The sequence below is a fragment of the Eriocheir sinensis genome, chromosome 27 (genome assembly GCF_024679095.1).
Source record: "Eriocheir sinensis breed Jianghai 21 chromosome 27, ASM2467909v1, whole genome shotgun sequence".
Taxonomy (NCBI): domain Eukaryota; kingdom Metazoa; phylum Arthropoda; class Malacostraca; order Decapoda; family Varunidae; genus Eriocheir; species Eriocheir sinensis.
In genome coordinates this window covers 14,067,853-14,079,406 of record NC_066535.1, presented here as the reverse complement: position 1 = coordinate 14,079,406, position 11,554 = coordinate 14,067,853, and the positions used below count along the sequence as shown (strand labels likewise).

At 44.0% G+C, this 11,554-nt stretch overlaps 1 protein-coding gene across 2 annotated transcripts; it reads left to right on the top strand.

Annotated features, from left to right (window-relative positions):
- The first annotated feature begins 3,971 nt into the window (after positions 1-3,971).
- On the top strand, positions 3,972-8,387 carry LOC127004161 (sortilin-related receptor-like). 2 transcript variants are annotated; one of them, XM_050871630.1, is made up of 7 exons: positions 3,972-4,164; positions 4,518-4,673; positions 5,064-5,198; positions 6,108-6,425; positions 7,192-7,328; positions 7,736-7,913; positions 8,119-8,387. In XM_050871630.1, the coding sequence occupies exons 1-6, from the start codon at positions 4,110-4,112 to the stop codon at positions 7,904-7,906; spliced, it is 972 nt and encodes a 323-aa protein (XP_050727587.1). In that variant the 5' UTR covers positions 3,972-4,109; the 3' UTR covers positions 7,907-7,913; positions 8,119-8,387. The 2 variants fall into 2 exon arrangements, with proteins under 2 accessions (XP_050727587.1, XP_050727586.1); XM_050871629.1 differs by having other exon boundaries at positions 3,973-4,164; positions 7,736-8,387.
- The last annotated feature ends 3,167 nt before the right edge of the window (positions 8,388-11,554 follow it).

Below are 11,554 nucleotides of genomic sequence, written 5' to 3'. Positions count from 1 at the left end.
AGGCAGCTTGAAATGCCAATGTCCAAACCCTTCATGGGAAAGACAGCAAAATTGTGGTGACATTGCTCGCGCGTGATGTGTACGCGTCCTCATCTGCATCTTTCCCACTTGCCTTCCCTTCCCCCTTCCTTTACCTTCTGCTTCTTCCTCCCTTCGCTTCACATCCCTTCCCTTACACCTCTCTTTTGGGGTGACTCTTCCTCTTCCTCACCCTCATTTTCAACTGTCTTCTCACATGAAACATTACAGGACCAGAAGGAACATTACGAAGGGCCTGCGAGCGATGTTTTGAGTTCCCTTCACTGCATTAATCAACGTTTCATACACCCCAGCCAAGGTTACGAGGGTGTAGGCTTACTTAAGGAGTCTCAGGAGGACCACTAGGAAACGCTAAAGTGCTGTACGGACGGGTGGAAAAGGTAGTTAAATGAAGAAAAAGGGAGGGGAGGGGAGGGGAGGGGAAGGGAAGGGAAGAGAAGTTAAAGGAAGGGAAGGGAAAGGAAGGAAAAAGAAGGAGAGGGAAGGGAAGGAAAAGGAACGGAACGGATACGAAGGGAAGGGAAGGGAAAGGAAGGAAAGAAAAGTTAAAGGAAGGGAAGGGAAGAGAAGGGAAGAGTTAGGGAGGGTAGGGTAAGGTAGGTAAAGTAGGGGTAGGGTAGGGTAGGATAAGGTAAGGCAGGGTACGGTAGGGTAGGATAGGGCAGGATGGGGTAGGGTAGGGCTGGTAAGGTAAGATAGGCAGACAACGGTTAAGGCAGGCCAAGCTAAGATGGGCAGGGAAAGGGAGGGATAATTATGAGATAGGAAGAGGAATGTTAGGGTAAGGCAAGAAGAATTAGGTATGGTTGGGTAAGGTAGGTAAGGTAAGGGAAGGGTAGGGTAGGTTAAGGTAAGGAGGGAAAGGAAGGCGTAATTATGAGATAGGAAGAGGAATGATGAGGTAAGGCAAGAGTAATTAGGTATGGTTGGGTAAGGTAAGGGGAGGATAGGGTAGGATAGGGTAGGATAGGGTAAGGTAGGGTAGGGAAAGGAAGGAGTAATTATGAGATAGGAAGAGGAATGTTAGGGTAAGGCAAGATGAATTAGGTATGGTTGGGTACGGTATGGGGAGGATAGGGTAGGGTAGAGTAGGGTAAGGTAAGGTAAGGGTAGGATAGGTTAAGGTAAGGTAGGAAAAGGAAGGAGTAATTATGAGATAGGAAGAGGAATGATGAGGTAAGGCAAGAGTAATTAGGTATGGTTGGGTAAGGTAAGGGTAGGACAGGGTAGGGTAGGGTAAGGTAGGGAAGGGAAAGGGAGGAGTAATTATGAGATAGGAAGAGGAATGATGAGGTAAGGCAAGAGTAATTAGGTATGGTTGGGTAAGGTAAGGGTAGGGTAGGGCAGGGTAGGTAGAGTAGGGTAGGGTGCGGTAGCGTAGGGTAGGGTAGGGTAGGTAGAGTAGAGTAGGGTAGGGTAGGGTAGGGTAGGGTATTTCTCAGAGCACGTTCGGAGGGCAACATTTCAACAGCTCTCAAGTTTCTCTGCCTTGTAAGAGAGAAAACACACACTTGAAACCACTTCCCTTGGCTACGAGTGTGTATCCCATTCTCACTCACACACTCACACTCCTACTCACTCTCACTCTTACTCTCACACACACACGCACAAACACATACACAGATCAAGGGAGATGAGAGGAGGGGGGAGGGGAGGATGGCTGTGAGGTCTCAGAAGTATAGTCCATAAGCTCGCCAAACTATCCCCTCCCCAAAACTCCCCGGGAAGGATAACATATTCTGCCTGGCGATGACAAGCCCGGCACGTGATCAGGCCGGGGTGAATGACACGCACACACGGACACACACACGTTACATGTTTATGGTAATTAGTGCCATTGTTACAACGTGGTACTGGAAAGTCTGTTCTGTGTATTCGAGTACATGACACGGTGGTGGTGGTGGTGGTGGCATTCAGGACAACCAGGGCAAAGAGTGAACATTTCCGGCAGCCAACCGACTTGCTTCCTCAACAACAACCTGCGCCTCCATTTTTTTATGGTAAAGGAAACGGCTCCCCTCCCCACTTACTGCTATCGGCGTATGAAAAGCACCACATAGGCAGCAAGGTTTGGCTCGAGGTAAGAGGACGTGAGGGCAAGGAAGCGCTGGACAGGTAGCCGTAGAGTAAACCGTTGAAACCCTGTAACGATCCCCTCGATTCGCTTGTCACACTCCCCTGCCAGCTCCTAGATAATACCTATTAATCCCTATCGGCTTAGCAAGGGTAGGGGGAGCAAGGCTTATGAAGAGGAGAAAGGATGGAGGGACGCAAACAAGGAGGATGAATGGGTGGAAGGAAGGAAGGATAAAAGGATGGTAGGAAGCAATCAGTCAATCAGTCAGTGGGGGCATATGCCTGGGGGTGCGTCGCCTCACTCATCTTACGACGCCAAGTCCGGGGGTCCCTCCGGGCAAGTCTCCATGCTGACCCTCTTCCCATCCCAAGTACCCACTTGCGGGATCTATCGACTTGCTCAAGTCACGAACAATGTGGGCGTCCCCATGGCCTTCTCCGTTCAGGGCTTTTTTAGACACAACCCGATGGGCAGGGTCGGCTTCTGGGTAGCGTGCCACGTGCCCGTTTAGCCGGAGTTAGCGTTGACGGACTATGCAGCTAATAGGCCTCGAATCAGTCTCACGGAGTAGTCGCCGGTTTGACACAAAGTCATTGCAGCGATATGCCATGATTCTGCGTAAACATTTATTACCAAAGGCATCAACCCGCCTCTCCAAGTCACCGTTTAGTGTCCTTGTCTCACAGCCATAGAGTAAGACAGGAAGCACAAGGGACTTGAAGATCCGGATCTTTGTCCTTCTACACAGGTATCAACAACGCCATATATACTCGTCTTGAGCGAGTCCATAACACCGTGCGACAAGCCAATCCGCCGTAAGACTTCTTGGCGAGACTCACCGTTGTTCTGAACTAAGCTACCATAATATATATATATATATATATATATATATATATATATATATATATATATATATATATATATATATATATATATATATATATATATATATATATATATATATATATATATATATATATATATACTCATATCTATTATTATATATATATTATATATATATATATATATATATATATATATATATATCATGATCATCATCATCATATATATATTATATATATTATATATATATTATTATTATTATTATTATTATTATTATTATTATTATTATTATTATTATCATCATTATTATTATTACTGCTACAATTATTATATAAAATACTCAGATGATGGCGGCGTTGATGACCAAGATAAAGGCGATGGCCGAGTGGTCAACGTGTATGTGGAGATCCCGTTGACCTTGGTTCGATTCCCATTGGAAATCGCTGACAATTTTCAACCAAAAGTACGCACAAAGGAAAAGTACCCACACGGTGTCCTTATCTTCAGTCAACCCTAATTTCAGCGACTTCAAGTGGAGCACCGGGGGCAGCAAGGGCCAAACAAAAGTCATACATCACGGCAGACACTATGAATAAAATTCGCCTGAGCCACTAACGGGCTGGGGCCGTCCAAGAGGCCCTTCATGGTGGCCTGCCGGCACTAAAGGCAGCGGATAAAAAAAAAAAAAATTAAATAAATAAATATATATATATATATATATATATATATATATATATATATATATATATATATATATATATATATATATATATATATATATATATATATATATATATATATATATATATATATATGTCCCACAATAACATAATGGGTAATCATAAATTCAATAGTATCACGTAGCCCCTCAAAGTTGTTTATCAAACAGATGATGGTTTTCCTCCCAAACAAGTGACGCAAGAACGTATCGTAACAAAGTCATCCACACCTGTTCCTCTCCCGCCCCTCAGAACTAGAGCACCGGACAGCTGATTACCTGTACCTGAAATAGCCTACTATCGCCGACGCCGTGTTCTTGGTGGCACACCTTGTGCTGGTGGCGGTGGTGACTCTGCTGCGGTATCTTTTCACACTGTTACCACTCTAACTAATACTCCTACTCCTACTAGGAACAACAAAAACGAGCAAGATGAGGATAGTCGTGTGCTTGCTAGTGGTGTTAGGCTGCATGGGCCTAGCGGAAGGTAAGGTCTGCTTCATCTTCCTTGTACTCATCATCAACATCATCATCATTACCATCCTCGCCACCACCACCACCACCATCATCACCATCATCCGTATCTTCCTCTTGAATACGTCCTTTTTCTGATCCTATTTTCTTCTTGCATGTGCAGCAATTTTTATTAGATGGTGCCTTAACCTTTTCAGCTTTACTTTAGCCATCTTCGAAGTCACATGGAACAAAGATTTTCAACTTTTATATTCGAATAATATAATATAATATGATATAATATTCAAGATCTTTCAAACTTCAATCCCTTTATTTCCTGTTTTATTGTGGCTCAGGCAGTAAAACACCTGTGTCTCCTAATTCCAGAGACAAAAAATGAAGCGAGATGCTCGCTTGGATACTATAAATGCTACTACAACAGCTACTGCATTCCCAACTATCAGGTTTGCGACGGCGAAACGAACTGTGCCGTATACGGCGACGACGAAATGAACTGCGGGACTACTTCACACACTACCGAAGGTTAAGACACGAGCTGATGTGGAAGTCTTTGTTAATGATCCGGAAGTGTTGGGCTTTGCTTGATCACCTCAACTTTTTTCTTTCGGTTTGCCTTTTTCTTGGGATAGTCTTATAACATTACCAGCATTTGCTACATTTTTTATTTGACTCTCTCTCTCTCTCTCTCTCTCTCTCTCTCTCTCTCTCTCTCTCTCTCTCTCTCTCTCTCTCTCTCTCTCTCTCTCTCTCTCTCTCTCTCTCTCTCTCTCTCTCTCTCTCTCTGCCTACCTACCTACCTAACCATGTCTCTCTCTCCCTACGTGTTTATTATATAACTGAAGATCTAACACAAAAAGACGAACCCACCATCTGGTAGGACACTCACTAAGTCTGCCCTGCTGGTGATTGCAGGAAGCTTGTGTCCCGAAGGCCAGTACGAGTGCCTGACCGGCCTGTGCATCCCCGACACTTGGGTGTGCGACGGAACAGAGGATTGCCCAGACTATGGCGACGACGAGGACTGTTTCGAGAGCGATTCCATCACAGGTTAGGACAAAAGGCGCGCTGATTTTTTTCCTTCTCTTTTTACAGCAAAAGAAGCAGCTCAAGGGCAAAAAAACAAGACATAAAAGTCTGCTAATCACTGCTCCTATAAAAGAAGTATGAAGGAGTTGCCAAAATAAAGGTCAATTACTGGAAAAGAGTGTCTTGATACTCCTCTCTTGAAAAGGTTGTAGGCAGGAAGAAATAAAGACGAATGAAGGCTGTTCCAAAGTTTACCAGTAAAAGGGATGAGAGAATGAAGGTCCTGGTTAACTTGCATAAGTGATTTGTACAGTATAGGGATGAGCTTGAGTAGGAAATCGAGTGCAGCGGGCCCGCGGGGGTGAGGAGGCATGCAGTTAGCAAGTTCAAAAGAGTAGTCAGCGTGAAAATATCAATAGAAGATAAACAGAGATGGAAGATTGCGGCGGAATTTAAGAGGTAGGAGACTGTCACCGTCACAGCCCTTGTGTGCCGCCATAGCTCGGGAAAGGTCGACTAGAATGGGACGGACCTTCCTCGCACAGGACGCTGTAAGACTGCCATTGCGCTTTTTCCTGCGTTGGTGTCGTTACCTTCAGCCATATTGCATTTATTAAATTAGATGGAAAGGCGTATGTGGACTGCGCGGAGACCTGACCAATGGTTTATTTTCCTAGCAAAATTAAAGGAAATATCGGAAGGAGGATAAAATTTAAGGTAAAGACTTGACTTCAAGATTCATGCCAATAAACAGGATTTGAGAGGAGAACAAACTTGCCAACAATATGGTTAGAACAAATACGATCGAACCTGTCAATGGGCGTCACCTACATTCACGGGCAGGAATGGGAAATGGTCAGGATCTACCTTCTGAAGTTCACTGGTCCCATGCAGATTTATTACTTCCTTGTGTATTCTTCTGCAAAACAGATACCTGCCCAGAAGACACATACCGGTGTAATTACAATGGACAGTGCCTTCTTAACTCCTTGGTATGTGACGGCGTCAAAGACTGTCCCGAATATGGAGACGACGAGGCAGGCTGCACTACACACATGCCGCCCCACCAACAACTGGAGTGTAGGGACAGCTTCGACTACATCTACGACCGCTGCGTGCTGGTTGACCCCTTCACAACTACCAACTGGGACGAGGCGCGCTACCTATGCGAAAAGTTCAGCAGTGACCTGGTGGTACTGAACGATTACAACTTCTACGCCGAGCTCCTGCAGTACATCAGGGACAAAGGTGAGACTCAGCTAGACGAAGGCAACCACTCCCGCACTACATCGGGAACAAAGGTGAAAGTCGGACGAAGACGACAAACTCCTGCACTACATCAGGAACACAGGTGAGACAGGAACAAAGGTGAGAGTTGAGAGTCGGACGAAGGAGACAAACTCCTGCACTAGGAGCAAAGGTGAGTGTGTAGGACGAAGTCAAGGAAAATATTAATCGAGGAAATATTCTGAGGGAGTCTCCATGAGTCTGCATTTCAAGGACTACAATTGTAATGGTAACGTTAAGACAAAGGTGATAGCAAGTCTGCCAAAGGCCACCAACTCCTTCGTTTCACATACGTAGGCATCCGTCAAGGGAAGTGAAGGGTCTCAATAAGATTGTATTAAAGGGACTGAACCTGTGATGGCAAAAATACCATTCATACTAAACGAAATAAAGCTAGAAATATTGTATTAGTCCAATAATTAAAGACTGTCGACAATACTACGAGTGCTCTCACCTCACCAGGTAACCAGGACAGCAAGTGAGCCGGAGACAAGTTTGTTAGCAACCCCAGGTGGCGCGAGTTGCATTACATCCACACAAACAAATGCAAACAAGCACGCATGCACGCATGGAGCGCACGCGCACACACACACGCAAACAAACACAAACACAAACACGCACACCCACCTACACACGCACACACACACACACACACACACACGCACACACACACACTCACACTTGCCATTAGCCGCGCCTGTACACGTAATGATGTGTTTTCCTTCAGGCCTGGATTCTTACAACTACTGGGTGGGCGCGACGGACCGGGCCGCGGAGGGGACGTGGCTCTGGGCTGACTCCTCCCCCGTCCCCTTCGGGGCGCCCCTCTGGGCCCTCTACGGCTGCACCGGGGACTACCAGCTGGTACGTAGCACCTGAGTGGTCACCGCTCATTCCGCTGCTGTTGTCTGTTGCGTTTTCTGTGTTCTACTGTGCGTGATGGAGGTTGTTCCCCGCCCCTCTGGCCTAAAGGCAATCTTCTGCTACAGTGCCTTGAACACTGATGTTTCAGTTCACTGAGTTCGGTCAAGGATGCATTTCCCTTCTCACCAGTTATTCTCTGAGTACCAGGACTCCATAATCTCAGATGCCCGTAAAATTTACCCTTTCCAGATTATTTTACCTCATCTTTCCTCAACTATCGGAAACTTTGCCTGCAGTTTTGGTTAACACATTAACTACATATCTTATTTGTTAGTTAAAATAACAATCCCCACCGCCTTCCTCTCCTCCCTCCCTCACTCCTAGACATATGTCCCTCTCTTCTGCAGGAGCCGAGGCCCAGCGACGCCGCCAGTCAGGACTGTGCCCTTCTGGACAAGGACCGAGGCCTGCACGTGACCGACGCCTCTTGCGACGAGAGCTTCCCCACCATCTGCCAGGCTACGAGTACCAAGAAGGAAACTATGGTTGAGGAACCTATCGAAAAGAAATCAGCATAATGACGGAGTATGAGTTCAATACAAAAAGTATTCTCAGCTAATTAGAAATGATAGATGATATGAATCGCTGAAAGTAGAGGCAGTGGGTGCCGTAATTAGATCATTATACAAAAACGCTGAAGTTCAAAGAAATACATATCATCCTCTTAATATCTCTACATCAAACCCCACCTCCACATCACCACTCCACTACAACCACACTCCCCTTTCAGCACGAACCACCACACTCCACACATACACACACCGCTTCCAAAAGACGCTAAAGAATTCCCTGTTTCTCGAGATCGCCGCAAGCTGCAACAATGGCCACGGCGCAACACAGCCCAGGGCAGGACTGTGCAAACCGGGAACCTATGAATTGTGCCCCACAGGTGACCGGCTGGTTTGCTCCAACAATTGACTCATTTTCACGCCCATTAAACGAGCTTTACTCAAACGCCAGTGACCTCATACATGCAAAAAATAAAATGTCCTGTACTTACACCAGTCCATCACTTCCTTCGCTGCCTCCTTCCCTCATATCAGAAAATACTTTTCGGAAGAGAATTTCGCAGCATTTGATGGGTGTTTTCTCAATTTCTTTGCGTAGATAGGTAGATAGACAAAGAGAGAGAGAGAGAGAGAGAGAGAGAGAGAGAGAGAGTGTGTGTGTGTGTGTGTGTGTGTGTGTGTGTGTGTGTGTGTGTGTGTGTGTGTGTGTGTGTGTGTGTGAGAGTGTGTGTGCAATTCACCCACGACGATACAGGGAGCACCTAAAAAAAAAATATATAATACACGGACACATTTGGAGGGCGGGGAAAACAGCACTGGTGAATCTCGTGACCACTACCACCACAGTCTCAGAGCCTGCAGAACCCTCATCCGCCAAAGTAAGCGTGACTATGAAAGGGAATAGCACGCAAAATTAAATCTAACCCGAAGAAGATTTTCACATGTATTAGAACCAAACAGAAGGTTAAAAGCAATATCGGTCCCCTGACAGATGAAAGTGGCGCACTAACACAGGACAGTAGACACATGGTCGAAATTTTAATCAAAAGCTTTGCGTCTGTGTTCACGGTCGAGAGCACCCCACTCCTACTCCACCGAGGGGAATCACACCCCTGGAAATATGCAAAACTGATGAACGAGATATGCAAAAGTACCAAGATGAACACGACACAAACAAGTCAACCGGACCCGACAACTTGTCAGCCGGGCTGCTAAAGAACTCAAGCAGCAAAGACTTCAGCCGCTTACCGGCCTTGAAGACTGGAAGCAAGCTTATAGGCCTTAAACTACAGGCCTATAAGCTTGACGTCAGTAGCTCATTTCTAGGCCCGATACTGTTTTTAATATTCATTAATGACATAACACGTTGTAGTAATGTATTAAACTTCCTGTTGTATGCTGATGACAGTAATATCTTCTTGAAGGGAAATGATCTCACTGAGTTAGAAACTACACTAAATACAGAGCTGGCACATGTGGCAGAGTGGATAAAAAGTAATAAACTAACTCTCAATATTAATAAAACTAAATATACGATATCTCACTCCTTGATGACACAAACACCTCGCATAAGAGTAGAAATCAACAACCTTGTATTGGACCAAGTTAATTAAGTTTCTGGGTATAGTAATTGGTAATACATTAAGATGGAAATCACATGTATATGAAATAAAAAACAAAATTGTGTAAAATAACAGGCTTAATGTACAGGATAAGAGACTATGTGACCAGTGACACTTTGAAACAAATATATCTATCCATTGCCTGTCCTCACCCACCGGTACTTAACATACTTAACATACTTAACGTGCCATATGGGGAGGGGCGTATAAAACTCCTTCATGGTCTTTTTGAAGTTCATAAAAAAAAACATACGTGTAGTGTTTCATTGCCAACGGAATACCCACACTGACCCTTCTTTTAGAGATCACAAGTTACTTAACCCGTCCGCTGCGATTGGCACGGATTTGTCTTTCACTGGTAGCCTGGTAACATATATTCCCAGGTCTTTCTCTGCCTCTGTGGTGGATAGTGGAGTGTTTCCCATGTGGTACTGCTATGCTGGATATCCCCTCCCAAGGTGCATGACTACATTTTTCTTCATTGAATTTTAGCAGCTACGTTTTGTTCCAGTCCTGTAAATGTGTGGTCTTCTTGTAGGAAATCCGCAGTCAAGGGGTTGAACTGCCAGACGTAATACACCTCCAGACCTGTCTTTTTGTACACAACGCTCTATACTCATACCCAGTTGACTGTGGCTTTCTTCCCATTACGCGCAATATAGATAACAATAGGCTGAACACTTTTAGAATCCCACTATGCAGGACGACTCATGCACAGCAAAGTGTTATTACTTGAGGAACTAGATTCTGGAACCAGTTGCCCCAAGCTATAAAGAGCGCACAGTCGCGCTGCTCTTTTAAGATAAATGTAAAAAAGTTACTACTCAACTACAGTTAGATTGTGTATAGCTTAGCTGTGATTAGTGGATTTTTTGTATGTAATCGTTGTAATTATAATGTTTTGTATGTACTGCTGTATAGTACTGCTTCTACTACCACTACTTCTGTTGTCACTACTACCACTACTGTAACTACTACTACACCTACAACTACTACCACTACTACTACCACTAATACAACTACCATTAATATTACGTACTACCACTACTACTACTACAACTACCACTACTACCACTACCACCGCTACTACTACAACTACCACTATTACTACTACCACTATTACTACTACCACTATTACTGCTAACATTAACACTACTATACCACTACTACCACTACTACTACTACTACGACCACTACCACTACTACCACTACCTCTACCACTATCACTTCTACCATTATCATATCTACCAGTACCAATTCTACTACTACCACTACTACTACCATTACTATAGTCCGTTTCATTTCATCTGTCCACCAACAAAGCGGGAATTTTCTAGTTTGTGAATACGTGAAAATCATCTGTTGTGAGAGACATTCAAGATTATTTTTCAATTATATATTTGAATGTTTATGTATACAATAAACAACTCAGTCATTTACATCCATAATCTAACACACAAGCAGACGAAAAGGCAAGCTTTTATCAAATAACATAGTCACATCATGCTCGAACGATCTATGTTTTTTTTCAAATTCATTGATTGATAGCTCATTTCAAGTATATTAAAAGACATCTGGCTCTGCAAGTGCATATAAAGGATATCTTAATCATTTACTGCATGTAAATAATGATTATTAATCGAAATAACATGAAATAGTAACTAAATAATAACTGTTGAATGCGATACTAGGCTGTCGAATATAAGGGTACCCATGCTGTTTACATGCAACACATCAAAATTCCTTACGTATAGACACTTGCAGAGCCAGATATCACTTTACGTACATTAATGAGATGAAATATGGGTATCTGAAAGGCTATGAATCGTTCGAGTATGATCAGACTATACTATATGATATACAAGTTGTTCTTTCGTGTGCTTGTATGGTAGATTATCCATGCAAATCGGCACGTTTGCGGTTCATATAAAAAGACTTAAGGGTTCTTTGTATACACGAAGACTCAAATATATCACTGAAAATATAAAGTTGATCTTCATGCAATCACGAACGAACAATGCCCAGGTGCCACATC

Excerpts from the sequence above, each read along its gene's own strand:
- LOC127004161 (XM_050871630.1), top strand. The coding sequence starts at position 4,110 with ATGAGGATAGTCGTGTGCTTGCTAGTGGTGTTAGGCTGCATGGGCCTA. Across the intron at positions 4,165-4,517 it reads CTGCATGGGCCTAGCGGAAG|AGACAAAAAATGAAGCGAGA; the intron begins GTAAGGTCTGCT and ends TCCTAATTCCAG. Across the intron at positions 6,426-7,191 it reads GCAGTACATCAGGGACAAAG|GCCTGGATTCTTACAACTAC; the intron begins GTGAGACTCAGC and ends GTTTTCCTTCAG.